General features: G+C 44.2%; 1 protein-coding gene across 1 annotated transcript in view; it reads right to left on the reverse strand.

The window, feature by feature from the left end:
- LOC126238016 (potassium channel subfamily T member 2) overlaps positions 1-22,236 on the reverse strand; it is a 1,051,128-nt gene that overhangs the window by 516,794 nt on the left and 512,098 nt on the right. The window contains exon 4 of the mRNA XM_049947763.1: positions 1,668-1,866. Coding sequence (XP_049803720.1) covers positions 1,668-1,866 — 199 coding nt within the window. The remainder of the gene's footprint in view (positions 1-1,667; positions 1,867-22,236) is intronic.

The raw sequence follows: 22,236 nt of genomic DNA on the forward strand, positions 1-22,236 counted from the left end.
TAAGAAAATATCTATCTGAATCGATGTACTTCGATCTCCTAGTACGATTGAGATAATTCAGTTAGCGTACTTCAGTAACATGTTTCTCAGAAGAGTCTAAAAATATGTGATTTAGTGTTTTAATGCCACACGTAATTGGATTAACTCGTGGAAGCCCCACTTGCCCTCAAAAAATGAGAACCGAGGGTGGTTCTATCAATGAAGGTTAGCAGCGTTTGGATTAATTTCTGTAAAGAAAAAGAAAAGCGAAAGCTTGAATCGTAATAAGACGATTAATGGAGTAGCTACTTGCTCGATATGAAAAGAAAGAGAAATTTTGTTAAAATCTGGTAATGGAATCGAAAGTACGTGCTAATTTACACCTTGAAATTTGCGCAAATGTAGGTTAGGGAAGCAAAAAAGACTTCATTCAGAAGCAGTCCATTACTCGACGGTCGAGTGCGTGTAGTCGACACTTCGATACTAAGAGCAGTGTATTAATGAGAATTAGGTCACGAACAGCACTCACAGTTCGTGGCTCAACAAGCGTACTTGTTGAAGGTGTATCATTAGTCTTCCATATTCCTGCTTCGCAAATATGTCGATGACGTGAACGGTTGGTGTTGTCGCAAGGATGTCTACTGTAAGGAATACGACGCTTGCAGGCAAGTCGAGCAGCTGTTTCTTTGCGTGTCACCTCATTGCAAAACAAAGTCATTAAAATCAAACAGTTCGTAGTCCGTATTAGATCCAATCATGTTGGGGATTAGAAATAGAACAACTGTTATTGAAAACTCGTTCACTGTGTGTTCTGTACCATGACGAATGCGTCTGACTCAAGAAAATAAATTACAAACTAAGTTTAAAAAAATTTATAAAATATACATTTCTTAATAAAAATTATCCAGTGTGCACGTAATACTAGAACCTGAAAATTTGCCCGTTGAGAGAGCTCGCCTTGAGGCTACCTTAGACCAGAATGGATATAGTGAGAGACAGATCAGGCGCGTGTAGCGCTTTCAACCAACCGTGAATAGGGCGAATGATGAAAATGATGGCACGGTAACAAAGTCTTCAGCTTTCTTCCCTTACACAGACAGAATTTATAACAGCGTTAGTTGTGTCCTCAGGAGACATGTGACGTGTATTTTTTGACGACCTTCGAAGATTAGCGCCTTTTAGGGCTATGGAAGATGACACCGGTTTGCATAACGCTTCTGCCATGCACTTTCACTTATTGTACGGTGCTACTGAGATAGCTGTTGAGATTAAACTACCAGGCGACCTCTAATAGCGAGCTACGTTGTTGCTTAGCTTACGCTTAGAATTCTGCAATATCCCTGGGGAAACAACATAGTGAAAGAGTTATCTCTACTTGCTGACCGATGTTGATTAACATCTCAGTATGGACGAAACATGACGTTGGAATTTCGGTTGTGTTCTAGCGCTAGTTTTTTGCGTGTGTTTTGTCCTTCTGCACGCGCCCTGTCTTGTTTTACTGGTTAGAGTGAAACTGTGCCTTGAAAACGATGGGACGTCACCCCTGTAAAACCAGCGGTCGTCGAACAGGTTACCCGTCTGCGTTCCCCTGAGTTATTTAAAGCTGTCATACACGGGGAGAAGCTCGAGTTTCACAGGTTTTCAAGCGTGCAGGAACATGTGTGGCCACTTTAACTCGCAGTACTGACCTTGTAGCCGAGGTAGGCGAGAAGCAGGGCCTCGGTGAGGCTGATGATGGCCAGGATGACCTGCACGATCCACATGAGCAGCGACCGGTTCACCCAGAGGATGGCGTCCCAGTTGATGACCGGGTTCTCCTGGAACTCCTCGTCGGTCAGGTTGCTCGACCGCATGTACTCGGAGTTGTTGCCCGGTGGACAGCCGTAACTGGAAACAGAAAATACCGCAACATCAGGCCTCGTGTGTCCGCCGCAAAATTATTCTGCCTCCAGTACTACACCAGCAGAGATTTTCGTCGTCATTCTGGGGATATACCCCACTCACGTAAGATATCTTGAGCTGGAGAGTTTTAAGTACAATACATTACAGATAGAAAAATAAATAACGCCAGATCTTCGAAATCGGACACTTGATGAATGGCAATGAGACTAAAACAGTGGATATACGAGACAATGAATGTACAGTCTCCTTCTGAAGGTTGGTGGGAGGCTACAAGCGAAACACATCGTCTACAGTCGGGATATGGTTTATTGGGAGCGAAGATACAGGCCATACTCCTTACACTACTTGATCAAAAGTACCTGGACACTGGTTAGTGGGTACTTACACGGGATGTGTCCACCTTTGACCTTTATTACGGCTTCAGCTCTGCTGGGGACACTTATATTGAGATGTCTTTTGTGTGTGGTGAAACGGCAGGACATTATTCCTCAAGAGCTGAAACCAGTTTATGATGTTGGACACCGGGATACGGAGCGTAGTCGACTGTCTCACACATCCCAAAGGTACTGCATTGGGTTCCGGTTGGGACTTCGGCCAGGCAAGTCCATTTCGGGGATGGTATTATCCATAAACCTTTGCATCGCAGATGCTGCATTACGACATGGCGATACAAACAACCATTATCTCCGAACTGTTCCTCTACTGTACACAGTACACAGTGCTGCAAAATGTATTCATATCCTTCCGCATTTAGAGTTTCCTTAAGCACAATAATGCGGCCACACCATAAGAAAAAACCCATCCCTATACCGAACTACCACCTCCTCCGAACTTCACTACTGCCGCTACATATGATGGCAGATGACATACTCCAGGAATTCCCCCAATCTAAATTGTTTTCATCGGATTACAGCAGCGTATCGCGTGACTCATCACTTCAAATAATGCATTGCTATCCTTCTTAAGACCACCTCAAGCGTCGTCCAGCAGTGTCTACAGAAATGTGTGGTTTATGAGGAGCTGGTCGTCCATTTCACCCCATACTATTAAACTTTGTGGACACAATCATTGTGCTAGTACTTTGGAACTCACGCCTGATCCTTTGCCTGATTTCATGCGACTTTTTACAACCACTCTCTGCACTGCTCGACGATCCCTGTTTATCATTACATGAAATCTGTCTGGCCTTGGCTTAGCTGCGATTGTACCTTTGCGTTTCCACTTCACAGTCGCATCATCGAAACTTGATTTTATCAGCTTTAGAAGGGTTGAAATGTACGTGATGGGTTGTTTGCTCAGGTAACATTCAATGACTAGAATGAGCTAGAAGTCATTGAGCTCTCGTGACAACCTCATTCTGCTGTTACTACTGCTTTTCCGCTTATCACAATGATCCCCGCCTTCTTTTGTATTGGCATGTCCGCCTCTCGTGGCCTCTAGAGGCCAGTTACTTGGCACTGTTCCATTTATTTTGGTCAGATAGTACACACAGACCAGGAAACTGACCATCGACTGTGTCACCGCTCTGCTTTAGGAACCCCTGAGCGTACGGTTTTCTAATGCCATCTGCAAGTGGAAGCTATGAGACAAGAACTTTTTAGTGCTAGAAGCGGTAGTTAATTAGGAACATTAAATACTAATATCTTCACGTTACTGCCCCTTGGAATAAATCTCATATCCAGGAATAAACTAAGTAAGCTGAGAGTAAATACAAACAACAGCAACAGACCTGAGGTTCTGAAAGATGTTAACAAAGGAGAGAGGGTGAATTAGAGATAAAATGTTAATAACGGCGGAGACCTGAATAGATATTACTCGCGGAGGTGTTGAGGAAGGTATTAGCTACAGTTACACACTGTCACCTAATGAATAAAATACTAGCGTGTGTAATGTCGGGCCAGCAGTGTGACCGAAGGGTTTCCAGCGACCAGAAAAAAAAGAGAGAAATCTTCACACGTTAAACCTGGTTCGGGTATTCTCCAAGGGCGTGTTTTATGCCTATCAATGTCTATCACTTTACACGCACACACACACACACACACACACACACACACACACACACACACACACACACACAACTAACGACCAAGTGGATAACGTCGGAAGTTCCGTCAGGCTTTTCGCGGATGATGCATTTATATACTGAGCAACCGCAATTCTAGAACATTTTAGGGAAGTACAGAAGTACAGAAAAAGACCAACGCTTGTTGCAAGGATCTGCGGGTGCCCAGCAACAAAAAGCAATGCAACATATTAGGCATAAATTGTCTGAAATACATATAATTGTACAATTACACGATTGGCAAGCAATCAGTGGAAGCAGTTACATCCATTAAATACGTGAGAGAACGCGTATGGATGAAACCAGTCGCAGATGAGCCGACGCTAGACTGAGATTTATTACGAATAATCCTCAGGAAGTGTAGTATATCAACGAGAAAGGTAGCTTATAAAACTCTAGTTCGACCAATATTTAAATAGCCCGACCGGTTAGCCGAGAGGTCTAACGCACGGCTTTCCGGAGTTGAAAGGAGCGCCTAGTCTCTGGCACGAATCCGCCCGGGGGACTTGTGTCGAGGTCCGGTGAGCCACCAGTCTGTGGATGGTTTTTAGGCGGTTTTAGATCTGCCTCGGCGAATGCGGGCTGGTTCCCCTTATTCCGCCTCAGCTACACTATGTCAGCGATTGCTGCGCAAACAAGTTCTCCACGTACGCGTACACCTCCATTACTCTACCACGCAAACATAGGGGTTACGCTCGTCTGGTGTGAGACGTTCCCCGGGAGGAGGGGGGGGGGGGGGTTCCACCGGGGCCGAACCACACAATAACCCTGGGTTCGGTGCGGGGCGGGGCGGCGGAGGGGAGAAATGGACTGCGGTAGTCGTCGTGGAGTTGTGGACCACTGCGGCTGCGGCGAGAACGGAGCCTCTCTGTCGTTTCTAGGTCCCCGGTTAACATAACATACAATACAATACAATATTTAAATACAGCTTGTCACTGTGGGATATATATACAAGATGGGTTTGGTAGAAGAAACAGACAGGATCTAAAGAAGAGCAGTGTGTTTCGTTACAGGCTCACTTAGTAAACGAGAAAGCGTCACGGAGACGCTCAGTCAGTTCCCGTGGCAGGCATTGCAAGAGAGGCGATCAGTATCACGGTGTGATTTTTCTGTAAAATTTCCTAAAAAGGGCAACCAATATATTGCTTCTCCCTGTGTTTACCTCTCAAAAAGACCACGAAGGCAACGTTAGACAGATTCAAGCTCACACGGAGGCTTACCAAGAATGGTTCCTACCGCCGACCACTTGAATCTCGGTCAGGAAAGGAAGAAAGTATCAGTGGTAAAGAAACTACCCTCCTACACAAACCATAAGGTGGTTTGGCGAGTACAGATGTAGGTATGGGGTAGATGTAGACGTAGAAAGTGAGAGTGACCAAGACGAAATTCATGAACAGAAAATAGAAACACAGTGAGATAAGTGTTTTGTCTTATCAGCATTGTTGTATGATAGTCCGGCTCCAAAGCTTAGTAGTCAGCATGGCTACCACGCGTAGGACACAGGTTCGTTTCCCGGGGTTCTCAGTGATTTTTCCATGGTGGGAGGACTGAAATGGGGTGCACTTCCGTTAGCTCAATTACGAAAACTGACAACGGCAGCGAGAGCGTTATACTGACCCCAAGCCCCTCCATAATGCCACCAATGACACCATTGGCGGAGAAGTGACGGTCGGTCGGTCCCCTTGGGCTTGCCAGGGCCTGTGGGCGAAGTTTGCTGTAGTGTTGTGTGATGAAAGGTCCCAAAAAAATGGTTCAAATGGCTCTAAGCACTATGGGACTTAACATCTGTGGTCATCAGTCCCCTAGAACTTAGAACTACTTAAACCTAACTAACCTAAGGACATCACACACATCCATGCCCGAGGCAGGATTCGAACCTGCGACCGTAGCGGTCACGCGGTTCCAGACTGAAGCGCCTAGGACCGCACGGCCACACCGGCCGGCAGAGAAGTTGTATTGAATAGGTTATGTATTATACCACTTCAAAGTAGTAGGGCTGAGGCCTTAACTCGTCAATCATTAACTAGAAGAATAGAAAGAATGTTATTTAGGTTTTACCATTTGAATGAATTTAAGTAATTTTAGACACTATCTCAGTTTGTACTATATAGACACTTTCAAGTGATTCATTATAACAATGTGGTAATTAGTTACATTAGATGCCGTGGCACATGTCATGAAAATCATACGCAACATTTGACCATGGTTGTTTGGTTGCTTGATTTATGGAGGGGACAAAACAGCGAGGTCATCGGTCCCATTGGATTAGGGAAGGATGGGGAAGGAAGTCAGCCATGCCCTTTCAAAGGAACTATCCCTGCATTTGTCTGAAGCGATTTAAGCAAATCATGGAAAACCTAAACTAGGATGGCCGGACGCCCACCACGCCATTAATTTTTTTCGTTTTATTAGTTTTTTCCAGAGTCTTTCTACTCGTAATTATGTAATATTTTTAAGACATTTGTCCTTATGCTTTAGTATATAAACTACTATCTTTACTGTTGGTTTATTAGAACTAAGAATTAACAAAAAGTATTATGTAAAGAATATTCAGTGTACTTATTCCATTACACAGCCTGCTTTAGACGCAGAAGAGGGCAGGTTTTCAGAATGCAATATGAAATGAAATGAGTGTATGGGATTGTTGGCCGGGTAAGTTCGGCCGCCGTGTGCAGGTCTTATTTCAGTCGACGTCACATTTGGCGACTTGCGTGCCAGTGATAATGATGAAATGATGAGGACAACACAACAGACAGTCGACGAGCGAAGAAAATCTCCAAACCGGCCGGGAATCGAACCCGGGATCGATGCATGGCAGGTATGCACATATCCACCCAGCTAAGCAGACGGACAATGCATTAAAGAATAATAATAAAAGTACTAAAACAAAACAAGGAACGAAAACCTTTGTACATGGTGCCACATAACCTCTAGATCTGTGGGAGAAGGATGAAAGCTTAACGTCCCGTCGATGACGAGGTCATTAGATGTGGGTGGTGTTTGGAGGTACAGCGACAGACATTTGCTACGTGCTTATTGTGAATGATTTGTGTTGAACGTGCAAAGTTATAAATATTTGCTGTTAAAAAGGCCTTGTAATTTCATGCAGTGCATAGAAGGAAAGCGTTTAAAATACTTGATACTGTAACTTGATGGCAGGCTGAAACAAAATAAAATAAGATTTTCACGTGTATTGCAAGAAAGTGAACATGTGATATTTAATGTTGATGATATCCAGGCATTGTTCACGATCAACGCTCCCAACTTTACTTCCGTCAGTATCTCATCTCCTACCTTCCAAACTTCACGGAGGTATTCCTGCATATTTTGCGCAACTATCATTCCTGGAAGAAAAGCGATATAGTGGAGAGGTGGCTTAGCCAAAGCCTATGGGATTCCTTCCAGAATGAATTTTCACACTGCGGCGGAGAGTGTGGTGAGCTGAATCTGCAGAGAATGTTGAAAATATATGCCGGCCGGACGTGCTCAGTTGGTAGAGCACTAGCTCGCGAAAGCCGAAAGTCCCATGTTCGATCCCCGGTCCGGCACACAGTTTTAACCCGTCACGAAACTCAAAATCAGCTTACACTCAGCTGCAGAGCGAAATTTCGCTCTGAATATATTTGCCGCTGTCTGAAGGCTAGCTAATAAAATATTCGAGTACGAGAAGAGAGCAAAGATGCAAATAAGTTAACAGTTGATATGAGTTATCTCTTTTTTTAAAAGAAAAAGAAATTACGCCCGCTTGGCATAATTGTTCAATAAAAGTGATTTCACAGGTCATTAAAAAGTCGTTGCGAAGCATAAATTTCCTCTCTTAAAATCACTGAAAGTGTTATTTCAGTGTGAAAATACAGGTCGTCTCTCCTGTCTGCCTGATGAAGTTTAAGGAAGAATGGCAGTCAATTACTCGATTGCCTCCAATCAATTCTTTGGATAACAACTCAACTGAGAGAACAGAACAGAGAACGTTCAGTGACAGTAATCGAGTTTAGCGTGATTTCATAATATTTGGGCTTAAATTCGTCGCTGCACAACCCGCAGTTACGAATCATTAATCAGATTGCCGTCGAAGCCTTGATAAGTGAGCCGGCCGGAGTGGCCGTGCGGTTCTAGGCGCTACAGTCTGGAGTCGAGCGACCGCTACGGTCGCAGGTTCGAATCCTGCCTCGGGCATGGATGTGTGTGCTGTCCTTAGGTTAGTTAGGTTTAATTAGTTGTAAGTTCTAGGCGACTGATGACCTCAGAAGTTAAGTCGCATAGTGCTCAGAGCCATTTGAACCATTTTGAACCTTGATAAGTGGCGGTAAATACGCTGAGATTGTTTGACGCAGTCTCGCTCATTTGCTTTGAATGAAAGGGGTGTAATTCAGAACTGATATTTCTAACTAAATTAAAGTAATTAAACTGTTTTGTAGATAGCTGACAGCAGGAAGCTACGAAGTATCGTTCCACAGAGATCCCTCTCGTTCGAATATGTGAAACCAAACTTCATCGAGTAAAGTTTATGCATTAAATCAGAATTGAATGAAGCTCTACATCGACATTTTTTTTAAAAAAAAGAAGCAACGTTTCTCTATCCGTTGCATATGTGACTACTCGATTGTTATTGGCTTGTGATTTTTCACCTTACAAAGTTTCGCTATATTTCCAACAGTTCGTTGTGATACACGTACCGCTTACCAGTCACTTTTGTTCTTCAGAACTACTGGTCTCTTACGGTAAACCACACGTAATTACTTACGTACTATATTTCCCACCCTGAATCCGCACTTTCCTTGGAAGTTCTGAAATATATTCGTATTAGTTTTACACTCGCTTTAACCTCAAAATAAGTGAGAGTTTTTTAACAAGGCTAATAAGCTCTCCCTGTTAAAAGCGTCCACTAAAATTAAAGTTCAGCTGCAAAGAAAATAAGACAAGCAAAATAAGAAAGGAAAGAAAATGAAGCGTGGTTACAAGGCAGTCGGAACAAAATATGTGGATTCTATAGGTAACTGATTACTACTTCTTCTGGCATCATTACCTCTGAATGTGACTGGATATCAGCTTAAAATCCTCACAAATTTCGAATTAAACTAAATATTCGATTAGGATAAAATTCAAGGAAAAAATTTACTTTTTTGTTAGCGGTAGCCGCGCGGAGTGGTCGCGCAGTTTGAGGCGCCATGTCACGGATTGCGCGACCTCTACCACCTGAGGTTCGAGTTTTCTCTCGGGCGTGTGTGTGTGTGTGTGTGTGTGTGTGTGTGTGTGCGTGTGCGTGTTGTTCTTAGCATAAGTTAATTTAAGTAGTGTGTAAGTCTAGGGACCGATGACCTCAGCAGTATGGTCTCTTTGGAATTTTACACATTTGAGCATTTTTGTTAGCTGTTCATTAAACCTAGAAATTACGAATCAGTAACACTGTTTTCCTAAGGATCTTATTTACATTTGGTTTGGTTTCGGGCGATGTACTTTGTAATTCTTGCTCCAGTTTCGTTTTTTCCCCCTTGGATTTCGCTGCTACAGAACTTCCTTCATTTACTGAAAATGATTCTATATTCAAGCATTTACATGATGGTCATGTAGATCAATTATTAACAGATTTTATTACTGATAATCGCATACTTATTACATTGGCGAATGAATATTTTCTTTGCTTGCATCGAGTATTATTGTCAGTCGTTCGAGCCACTCCCAAGAGGGCAAATTCTCGAGCTGGTAAAACGTTTGACATTTTCATGTTTAGCTTTTACTTACGTGGGCTCTTAGAGTGCTTTCTTGCAGATGGGCCTTGTGGTGTCACCGCCAGACACCACACTTGCTAGGTGGTAGCCTTTATATCGGCCGCGGTCCGTTAGTATACGTCGGACTCGCGGGTCCCCACTATCAGTGATTGCAGACCGAGTGCCACCACACGGCAGGTCTAGTCTAGAGAGACTCCCTAGCACTCGCCCAGTTGTACAGCCGACTTTGCTAGCGATGGTTCACTGACGACATACGCTCTCATTTGCAGAGACGACAGTTCAGCATAGCCTTCAGCTGCGTCATTTGCTACGACCTAGCAAGGCGCCATATTCAGTTACTACGAATGTATTCTGAACAGATAATATTGTGAATCATGTACCGTCAAGAGCGACGTTCATCATTAATGGATTAAAGTTAAGTATCAAACTAATTACGTCCGCTTTCTGAATTCTAATTCCTTGTCATGTTCCAGACCTCACGTCAGTGTAGTCCTTCCCTCCTCACGCCAGCCTGCGTGAGCTAAAACGCGTGCATTTCGGCCTCCACTAGTAACACGGTGTTTGCTCTTCTGTCAACCCAACAGGACTGTAAAAGGAGCAAGATATCTTCCTCGCGACTTCGTAGGCTTTCTCGGCGTAATAATTCTTGTCAGTCTCCTCCGGTTTTCTGTCGAACTTAAAATCTACAAGATTCGGTACTTCGGAGATCCATGTGCCCGTGATCTTCAGGAGAATTCTGCTGCTGCTACTGCTGAAAACTAGTACCAGGTCTTCGTATCGTCGTCCTATATAGGCCTCCGTAAGGATGCACGGCGCATGCGCCGCCCACCACAGTAGTTCTCCTCCGAGACTGGGCTGGTGGCGCCGCCCTTATAATAGAACACCGGCGGCAACAGTACGACGCTTTCTGTTTTGGGCGTCATGGTTTACAAAAAAATGAGATGGTACGCTGGGACATAGTATTAATCGAAAGTAGACATACACCGATCGGTATATGCATACTAAGAGTTGCCATCCACCTATCAACGTGGTGGTGTGCTTAGGACTCTAGCACGCAGTGCAGTTGTCATGCAGTGCAGTTTAACACAGGAATCTGCACATTTGATGGTTGCGTTTCAGGAAAGTGGATACTCTGAGTGGCAGATTCTTTGGGGTATGGTGTTTGGACTATCCCCGGAGATGGATGAAAAGGAGCATATATTGTGGCCTTTTTTTCGTTATGGTGGAGGAATGTCGTTTAAAAAAGGAAGAATTGTAAGAAGTTTTAACGTTAGGAGTGTGTTCCGTCCACCTTCCAACATTATGAAACTACTCAGCTCTCTGAACGATGATTTGCGACATAGGAAGCCCGGGATATACTAAATTCCCTGTCAAAGCGGAATCGCTTACATCGGCTGTTCGATTTGCACAGTTCAGGGGAGGTGCGTGGCGTTGGGTTGGGTTGTTTTGGGGGAGGAGACCAGACAGCGAGGTTATCAGTTTCGTCGGATTAGGGAAGGACGGGGAAGGAAGTCGGCCACGCCCTTTCAAAGGAACCATCCCAGCTTTTGCCTGGAGCGATTTAGGGAAATCGCGGAAAACCTAAATCAGGATGGCCGGACGCGGCATTGAACCGTCGTCCTCCCGAATGCGAGTCCAGTGTCTAACCACTGCGCCACCTCGTTCGGTCTGCAGGTGCGTGGAACATCGCAGTCACACGGGGCTACAATAGCCGAAAACATCGAAGGTAGCACACCATTGCTTAAACAATAGTACAGGATGAAATCTGACGAGACTGTGATAGTTGCCAGCACTTACCGTTTCCTCCGACAGTGTTTATAAAGAGGCAATTGAAATTGAGCTGCCGGCCGGTGTGGCCGTGCGGTTCTAGGCGCTTCAGTCTGGAACCGCGTGACCGCTACGGTCGCAGGTTCGTATCCTGCCTCGGGCATGGATGTGTGTGATGTCCTTAGGTTAGTTAGGTTTAAGTAGTTCTAAGTTCTAGGGGACTGATGACCACAGATGTTAAGTACCATAGTGCTCAGAGCCATTTGAACCATTTGAAATCGAGCTGGAAAACAATTTGATTAAGAGAGAGAAAGGTTTTCCTCTTCGCACGACTTGGAACCCTGTACTATTCCGCCCCAAAACACAACGTTCTTCGGTGCGGCCTGCTGGAAAGTTTAGAAATAGTATTTGAGTGCGATAGGACTACATCGTTTTTCAGTCTTGGAGGACAGCAACTGCTGCGGGCGGCAGATGCGCCGTGTACGGTACGAAGTCCTATATAGGACAACGATTTGGAGAGTTGGCATCACCGGGACTCAGCAACAGCAGAATTCTCCTGAAGATGGCGGGTAGATGGATCGCCGAAATACCGAATCATATAGATTTTAGGATACGGCAGCATACCCAAGAAAGCTAGCAATGATTCCTTCCAGTTTATAATGTCACTGGTATATCTTTACAGCTCAGTTATCTCTATCCAATGTTGAACGAAAGGCAATGTTATAATTACAAATTTGTGTGTCAGTACCTGAGACTTGGATAGAAAAGCATTATAGTCATCGCTGACTGCATACCATCTTCAACTAACGTCATCCACATATTTGTTTCGTAAGCTGTAGCTTCCGTCGCATGTTGTCTTACTGTCAATGCTTGCATCTGGAAAATTTTGCGAAGATTCACGTTCTGGTTGTTAATCTAATAAACACTAGATTTGTAGGAAATAGCGATAAAACCGATAACCCACTAAATATGGCTTAGTTTTGCGAATGAACCATGTACAAAACATATTTATTTTTGCGCCTCAGTAAATTTGATTTTACCCCTCAAGGGGTACCTACGATATACTGTAGACCATGTTATCGTGCGTGCTAAGTCTTGCAGCTTCGTCGCAATAGGCAGGGCTGTAGCTCGCAAAAACTTTCGTTTGTCACAACGTTACTTTGTATGTCCACCATTTCTGCACGGTCTGTAGTGATATTATTTCACATCACTGCATCTGCACTGATTTCATCCACATAGCTCCATTCATTTCAGTGAATTTAATTCAATTCTGAATCGGCTAACCCAAGCGCAGCGTGCCTGATATAAGAGAGACTGTAACCTATACTCTGTGTACATGCTGGAGTAGTTATACAGTATTTGTGTCAGGGTGTGGACACGATACCGTCTTAACACTCCCGTACCTGATGTATGGCCCTGAGCTGGAGATAGTAACTGGAATGAACTTTGTAACACAAGCTAGAGACTTGAAAATCTTCAGATGGATAGGACTATATATGATTCCTCGCTTTAGGAATTCAGTATGATGTGAGGCATCCACGAACTCCAAATCACAGCCATTAAAAATCGCAGCATAGAATTAAAAAAGCGTCTCTATGCATTTCTTTCATTATTAACAATTTAGTGGTTCACATTCAAAAGGCACTGCTCAGACCTTCGAGAAAGCTAATGCCAATATAGGCCTTGTTGCCTTCCAAAATACTTTACACTGAAGCCCAAAAGAAACTAGTATAGGCATGCATATTCGAATACAGAGATATGTAAACAAGCAGAATACGGCGTTGTAGTCGTGAACTCCTAAATAAGACAATAAGTGTCTGGTGCAGTTGTTAGATCGGCTACTGCTGTTACAATGGCAAGTTATCAAGATTTAAGTGAGTCTGAACGTGGCGTTATAGTTGGCGCATGAGTGTTGGGACGCAGCATCTACGAGGTAGCGATGAAGTGGGGATTTTCCCGTATGATCATTTCACGAATGTACCGTGAATATCGGGAATCCGGTAAAACATCAAATCTTCGACATCACTGCGGCCGGAAAAAGATCCTGCAAGAACGGGACCAACGACGACTGAAGACAATCAATCAATGTGACAGAAGTGCGACCCTTCCGCAGATTGCTGCAGATTTAAATGCTCGGCCATCAACAAGTGTCAGCGTGCGATCCATTCAACGAAAAATCATCGATATGGGCTTTCGGAGCCGAATGCCCAGTCGTGTACCCTCGAGATAAAGCTTTACGCCTCGCCTGGGCCCGTCATCACCGACATTGGATTGTTGATGACCGGAAACATGTTACCTGGTCGGACGAGTCTCGTTTCAAATTGTATCGAGCGGATGGATGTGTACGGGTATGGAGACAACCTCATGAATCCAAGGACCCTGCATTTCAGTAGCAAACTGTTCAAGCTGGTGGACGCTCTGCAATGATCTGGGGCGTGTGCAGTTGGAGTGACATGGGGCCTCTGATACGTCTAGATACGACTCTGACAGGTGACAGGCACGTAAGCATTCTGTCTGATTCCCTGCATCCATTCATGTCCATTGTGCATTCCGACGGACTTGGGCAATTCCAGCAGGACAATGCGACACTCCAGAGTGGCTCCAGGAACAGAGTTTAAATGCCTCCTCTGAGCACCAAACTGCCCAGACATGAACATTGTTGAGCATATCTGGGATTTCTTGCAACGCGCTGTTCAGAAGAGCTCCACCCCCTCATAATCTTACGGATTTAAGGATAGCCCTGAAGGATTCATGGTGTCAGTTCCCTGCAGCAGTAGTCGAGTCCATGCCACGCCATGTTGCGGCACTTCTGCGTGCTTGGGAGAGCCCTACATGATACTATTCAGGTGTACCAGTTTCTTTGGCTCTTCAGTGTAATTTAATAATTTGATTATTTTATTGTCTATAATCTATTTCACAGGTATACACATATTAATGTACTGTTCCGCTATGTTTCAATTCAGCTACATCAACATTGATACTACTCAAGCCACCGTACGGTGAGTGGAGGAGGGTACCCTGTACCGTTACTAGTCATTTCCTCTCCTGTTCTATTCCCAAATCGACTGAGGGAAAAATGACTATCTATATGCCTCCGTATAAGCCTAATTTGTCATATCTTATTTTAGTGGTATTTATGCGTAATGCACGTTGGTGGCAGCAGACTCGTTTGGCAATCGGCTTCAAAATCTAAATTTTCTTAATAGCTTTTTTCGAAAATAAAGTCGCCTTCCTTCGAGGGATTCCCATTTGAGTTCCCGAAGCATCTCCATTGCACTTACGTATTGCTCGAATCTACAGGTAACAAATATAGCAGCCCGCCTCAGAATTGCTTCAATCTCTTCCTTCAATCCGAACTGGTACGGATCCCAAACACTCGAGCAGTACTCTGGAACAGGTCGCACTTACGTCCTATATGCGGTCTCCTTTACAGCTGAACCATTCTTTCTTAAAATTCTCTCAATAAGTCAATCATTCGCCATCGCTACCGCAATTCTCGCACGCTCGTTCCATTTCATATCGCTTTGTAACGTTACGCACTGATATTTAAACGATTTGACTGTGTCAAGAAGGACACTAGTAATACTGTCCCGAACATTACAGGATTGTTTTTCCTATTGATCCTCATTAACTAACAATTTTCCACATTTAGAGCTAGCTGCCACTCACCACACCAACTAGTAATTTTGTGTAATTCGTCTTGTATCTTCTTACAGTCAATAAGCTTCGACACGTTAACAGTACACCATGGAATTATCAGTAAACAACTGCAGATTGCTGTCCATCCTGTCCGCCAAATCATTTATTTATGTAAACTACAGCAGTCCTATCGCACTACCCTGTGGCACTCCTGACGATACCCTTGTCTTTGATGAATATTCGCCGTCAAGGAAAATATACTGGGTTTTATTACTTAAGAAGTCTTCGATCCGCTCACATATGCTCCATATGCCGTAGAGAACTCTTTGTAGTCCGCAGGGCAGAGTTTTTTTTTGTGTAAGGCCTGTACCTTTGGAGCTCTGTGCAACACTTCCGTTTTTCGCTTACCTGGCCTAAATTATTCTTCTGTATTTTTAAGTGCGTTGTCGACGCGCTACCGTAAGTATACAAATGTAATTATAACAACAAATTCTGTTTGTATAGTCGCAACATCTTGTCAGTACAAAATGTATTTAATACTAAAGTTCATGCAGGAGCTGTATAGGTATTATCGTGTGACAGATTCAGTGAGTTTTTAAGATTAGTGAAGTCTACGTAGGCTAACTGGATTCATACGAAAAGCTAATTTGATGTGCATGCAACGATATTCATTTAAATTGTATTTTATAATTTGATTACGAATGTTTAAATTTTAGAGCCTGTCTGTCTTTCAATAAGTATGAAAAGAGAGGGGAAAATACAAATAATAAAATGAATTTTGAAGTCAACGCCTACCACACTAGCACCACCTGGAGGTTGAAATTTACAAGTTTGCACAAATTTAGAGCCAGCTCTTAGTTGATGCCCTGACTAGACGCCAAAGTTGGCAGACAACTGATAGGCGAGACCGGACGGGACGCACGACAGGGCGTCTGATCTGGTCCTCTCTTCTGGTGGGATCTCTCTGTCAGGCTGGCACAGAAGTAGCTGAGCCGGTCCACGCGTGCTTTCAAAGCAGTCAAGCCTTCCAGTCCTTTCACGACAGCGACTTTTTGTCGGCTGCCTGTCTCAAGCGGGTCTACTGCAGCGCACCTAGCGTGTTCTTCATGTACCGGACTGGCTTGTTACGAGTTGTCGTTTTTGTTTACGTATCAGAGTCAAAGAACTGTGTACTGACAAGGGAACCTCCCCATCGCACCCCCCTCAGATTTAGTTACAAGTTGCCACAGTGGATAGGCCTTGAAAACCTGAACACAGATCAATTGAGAAAACAGGAAGAAGTTGTGTGGAACTGTGAAAAAATAAGCAAAATATACAAACTGAGTAGTCCATGGGCCACATAGGCAACAGCATGGACTACGTGAGATCAGGAGCGCCGTGGTCCCGTGGTAGCGTGATCTGCTGCGGAACGAGAGGTCCTTGGTTCAAGTCTTCCCTCGAGTGAAAATTTTACTTTTTTTATTTTTGCATAGTTATTATCTGTCCGTTCGTTCATTGACGTCTCTGTTCACTGTAATGAGTTTAGTGTCTGTGTTTTGCGACCGCATCGCAAAACCGTGCGATTAGTAAGACGAAAGGACGTGCCTCTCCAATGGGAACCGAAAACATTTGACCGCAAGGTCATAGGTCAACCGATTCCTCCACAGGAAAACACATCTGATATATTCTATACGACACTGGTGACGGCATGTGCATCACATGACGGGAATATGTTGTCGACCCACCTAAATTGTACACTTGGCGAATGGGTAAAAATATTCTTCTACCTTGCCCGATTTAGGTTTTCTTGTGGATGTGATAATCACTCCCAAAAAAGTGATGAAAACATAAGAGTTTGTCACATAAATTGAAAATAAAAATTAAATTTTTCACTCGATGGAAGATTTGAACCAAGGACCTTTCGTTCCGCAGCTGCTCACGTTACCACGAGACCGCAGCGCTCCTGCATTTCCAGTATCCTTAATGTTGCCTATCTTCCCACGAACTACTCAGTTTGTATATTTTGCTTATTTTTTCACAGTTCCACACAACTTCTTCCTGTTTTCTCAATTGATCTGTGTTCAGTTTCTCAAGGCCTATCCACTGTGCCAACTTATAACTAAATCTGAGGGGGGAGGTTCCCTTGTGAGTATCGACATCTGTTCCATTCTTACAAAACGTCGGGATCTGGTCACTGCATTAACGGACTAGCAATGATAATACGAATGTATTAATAACCACTGAAAAATTCGAAATGAATATTCTCGGAGAAGTTCTTTTGATAAATTCTCCACTCTACTGACAACTGGAAGAATAACAAAAGTCTCATTCAAATATTTCAAAATGTCAACAACTGCCTTGAACATGTGGCGTTAGCAATCACATAGTCAACGGTTGGCTATCAAAGAATGTAACAGCTAGGAACGTACACAATGAATATATCGATCATGTACTATACGGACTTGAAAGCCACAAAGCAATCATATAGCTATAAAACTTCAAAAATGCAAATTGTTTAACGAACAGATTAAAAAATAAATAAATAAAACAAAATACATAGACTTTTTGCAGGATGTTAGCTGTTAAAATTTATAAAACGTGGAGCTCCTCCACCTTCGCCGTTCGACGCGGTCGCGTAATGCTATCCATAAAAAAAAAAAGGTCAGTACAAAGTGCACCCCTGAGAAGACGTAGATGGTTGAGGAGTACGCCGTTGCAATAACGTTGACTGCTGAGAGCACCGTGTTCAAAGGTTTGGAGGTCAGTATTTTACGCAACATTACGCTTGCCTATCTCATATCACCTGGACCACCAAAACGAACATGTTCAACAATGTTGCTGGTTAAGTTCCTAGCTGTTACATTCTTTGATAGCCAACTGTTGACTATGTGATTGCTAACGCCACATGTTCAAGGCAGTTGTTGACATTTTGAAATATTTGAATGAGACTTTTCTTACTCTTCCAGTTGTCAGAAGAGTGGAGAATTTATCAAAAGAACTTCTCCAAGAATATTCATTTCGAATTTTTCAGTGGTTATTAATACATTCGTATTATCATTGCTAGTCCGTTACTGCAGTGACCAGATCCCGACGTTTTGTAAGAATGGAACAGATGTCGACACTCCACCTCTTGCGACATGAAGGCACTTCCAGAATCAGTACTCGAATTAAATCTTCTCTCATTCGAGAAGAGCACGAGACTCACTCCTCGTCGGTCCAGTCGCTACGCTCTTGGCACCATTGCAAACGCTGTCGCCGATGTGCGGGTGTCAATGGTACACAACGTACTGGTCGTCGGGTAGAGCGACCACCCAAATTCAGTCGCCATGTCACTGCGGAGCGTGTGATTGTTTACCCTGCAGTCCTATTACATGTGGTTGCAATTGCACCTGCTACTTAATGTGGGTTCTTTCTTGCTCGTTGCACAACGGAGCGGTCATCTGCTACTGTGGTTGACAGTTGTCGACGACCGCCTCTCCTTTAGCTATATCTACATCTACGTGATTACTCTGCTATTCACAATAAAGTGCCTGGCAAAGGGTTCAATGAACCACCTTCAAGCCGTCTCTCTACCTTTCCACTCTCGAACGGAGCGCGGGAAAAACGAGCATTTAAATTTTTCTGTGTGAGCCCTGATTTCTCTTATTTTATCGTGATGATCATTTCTCCCTATGTAGGTGGGTGGCAACAGAATGTTTTCGCAATCGGAGGAGAAAACTGGTGATTGAAATTTCATGAGAAGATCCCGTCGCAATGAAAAACATCTGTGTTTTAATTACGTATTGCCACTCCAATTAGCGTATCATGTCTTTGACACTATCTCCCCTATTTCGCGATAATACAAAACGAGCTGCCGTTCTTTGTACTTTTTCGATGTCATCCGTCAGTCCCACCTGATGCGGATCCCACACAGCACAGCAACATTCCAGAATAGGGCGGACAAGCGTGGTGTAAGCAGTCTCTTTAGTAGACCTGTTGCACCTTCTAAGTGTTCTGCCAATGAATCGTAGTCTTTGGTTTGATCTACCAACAATGTTATCTATGTGATCGTTCCAATTTAGGTTATTTGTAATTGTAACCCCTAAGTATTTGGCTGAATTTACAGCCTTCAGATTTGTGTGACCTATCGCGTAATCGAAATTTAGCTGATTTCTTTTAGTACTCATGTGAATAACTTCACACTTTTCTTTATTCAGGGTCAATTGCCACTTTTCGCACCATGCAGATATCTTACCTAAATCATTTTGCAAGTCGTTTTGATTATCTGATGACTTTACAAGACTGTTTGCAGATGACCCTGTCATTTACCATCTAAGACGGCTACTCAGATTGTCTCCTACGTCGTTAATATAGTTCAGGAAGAATAGAGGGCCTATAACACTTCCTTGGAGAACGCCGGATATTCTGTTTTACTCGATGACTTTCCGTCTATTACTACGAACTGTGACCTTTCTGACAGGAAATCACGAACCCAGTCACAAAAGTGAGGCGATACTCCGTAGGCACGCAGTTTGGTTGGAATACGCTTGTGAGGAACGGTGTCGAAATCGTTCTGGAAATATACAAATGTGGAATCAATATGACATCCCCTGTCGATAGCACTCATTGCTTCATGAGTATAAAGAGCTAGTTGTGTTTCACAAGAACGATATTTTCTGCATCCATGCTGACTAAGAGTAAATAAATCGTTTTCTTCGAGGTACTTAATAGCAGTGCCTGTGGTTCGGAACGCCGGCCGAAGTGGCCGTGCGGTTCTAGGCGCTGCAGTCTGGAACCGCGAGAGCGCTACGGTCGCAGGTTCGAATCCTGCCTCGGGCATGGATGTGTGTGATGTCCTTAGGTTAGCTAGGTTTAACTAGTTCTAAGTTCTAGGGGAGTAACGACCTCAGAAGTTGAGTCCCATAGTGCTCAGAGCCATTTGAACAATTTTTTGTGGTTCGGAACACTCCCAATGCGCGTGAAACAAGGCTGTGAGCAGTACCAGAATCATTGGCTGTACTCGTCACACTTCCTGCTTCTTCCCCGTGTGAAGTCATGCAAATGTTGTCGCTGGGCCATGTGGTAATGAGGAACACCGCTATAGCGCATCGTAACTGTTCGCTGGTTCACCGACCCTGTCTTTTCCAGTTCCCTCAGCTGCCTTGCGTTCCAGGTGCAGCCCCATTGGGCGTTACAGTCACGCTAACCTCAGCCCGAGGACCACGAGAAAGACAGGCGGCGGCGCGGACGTCGCAGCACGTGACACTGCAGGTCTTACAAGTGCCAGCAGCAGTCTCCGGCGGGGAGCGAGAAACTTATTTCAGGCGAGTAATACTGTTGACTGCGTGTTTAAATGCATAGTTCTCGATAGCACACGACAAAATTAAGATCTTTCGTGGGTATCTTTTCAATTAGAATTGATTTCCGCTGTGCCCTGCACGGATCCGAGCGTTCGGATGTGTGTGCAGAATAAGCCGACTAGTGTGACGTGTTAAGTTTGTTGCAGGACCCGTATATCTCGTTGATTCCGCCTCACGCCATGTTACGTCCAATTTCTTGTGGATGTCTGGGAGAGCTCTGGCAACGTACTCCCGACCTGTTATTCATTTTTCCTTAGTGGTTAGTACTCGTGTGTTATGTTACTTTATCTAGGTCGTCCTTACAACAATGTATTAAGTAGTGTAGTGTTAAGTAATGTGCAAGCGCTGGTTGTAGTTAGAACTTAATTTAGAGCTACGTAATATACCAAAGCTGGTTGTAATTAGAATTTAATTTTGAGTTATGTTGCTATTTTATGTCGATTTGTTTTAGTGACTCTAACAGAGTGGTTAGTCGTAGTAGAAGCCCGTCACCTTGTTGGAAGAGACGGGAACACACCTGGACTAGCGAGATGGCGCCAACGGACCAGTTATGTAAACTTACAGATTAAGAAATAGGTGCAGTTGTAATAAACCACTACACTATCCATATGTAGAGATAGATCTGTCAACCACTACTCTATACTTATGCAGAGATAGATCTGTCACGCTATTCATATGTAGAGATAGATCTGTCACTTTGGGGAGGAGCAGGTCTCTTCCACGCCGAGAGGTGCCGTGGTTCTGCTGCGCTAAAATGTAAATGTCGTGTGACTAGGGCCTCCCATCGGGGAGACCGTTCGCCGGGTGCAAGTCTTTCGATTTGACGCCACTTCGGCGACTTGCGCGTCGATGGGGAGGAAATAATGATGATTAGGACTACACAACGCCCAGTCCCTGAGCGGAGAAAATATCCGACCCAGCCAGGAATCGAACCCGGGCCGTTAGGATGGACATTCTGTAGCTCTGACCACTCAGCTACCGGGGGCGGACTCTGCTGCGCTCAAGGTTTGTACTGGTGCTGGGTTTACGAGCTGCTGCGTCCAGCTAACACAAGCTGTAGCCTCCACTCCAGTGTCCTAATTTGTTGCGCGACACGTCACGCAAAGCTGCCGCCATAGAGAGGAAAACGTGCGTATGGGGCATTAGAATGCTACGGATGTTGTGCTGCTGTTTGTGATCTTATTACAATTCGGTCACATTCCACGATCGTTATTGACGAGAGAACGTTCAACCGTCCCGAAGTTAAGTGGATGGTTTTCTTTCGTTTCTGCAAGAACGAGCCATATGGCAATGTTAGCTGGGAGATTCTAAGTGGTTGGTTCAGCCACCTAATAGGAAAGCGGAGTTCCTCCTTTCCTTGCAGAGTTGTTTCTAAATCATATCTGTTGACTGTAGGTGACAGTAATGGATGTATTTGTGTCGTAGCTTGAACCAGGAGCAGGCACATAGACTACAACTCTCTAACCGCAGCAAGACGTCCGCGTAGCTTCTCGTCCCCATACACAATGTCACCTGCAGGCACTCCATGAGACATTACGGAGAGGTTTGGATTTTAATACAGGACTTCAGTGCGATAGCTGATGATCCGGGACTTTATGGCACAACTTCTCATACTCCTGTCGGCCAAATACTGGCGGGGAAAAATTCTTCCACCGTTGGACTTCGACCTATCTTTATCAACACGCACGTGGTTGTGATGATTACTCATTAAAGACAACGCCTTGTGCATGCTGTCTTCCGTTTCTCCTTCTCCTTCTGTGTTCCAAAACTAAGGTCCGGTGACCGTTATATAACTGATAGTAGGCCTAAATGAAGTTTCACGCTTGTAGACATGTCTACC

This window comes from Schistocerca nitens, chromosome 1, assembly GCF_023898315.1.
Source record: "Schistocerca nitens isolate TAMUIC-IGC-003100 chromosome 1, iqSchNite1.1, whole genome shotgun sequence".
Classification (NCBI taxonomy): Eukaryota; Metazoa; Arthropoda; class Insecta; order Orthoptera; family Acrididae; genus Schistocerca; species Schistocerca nitens.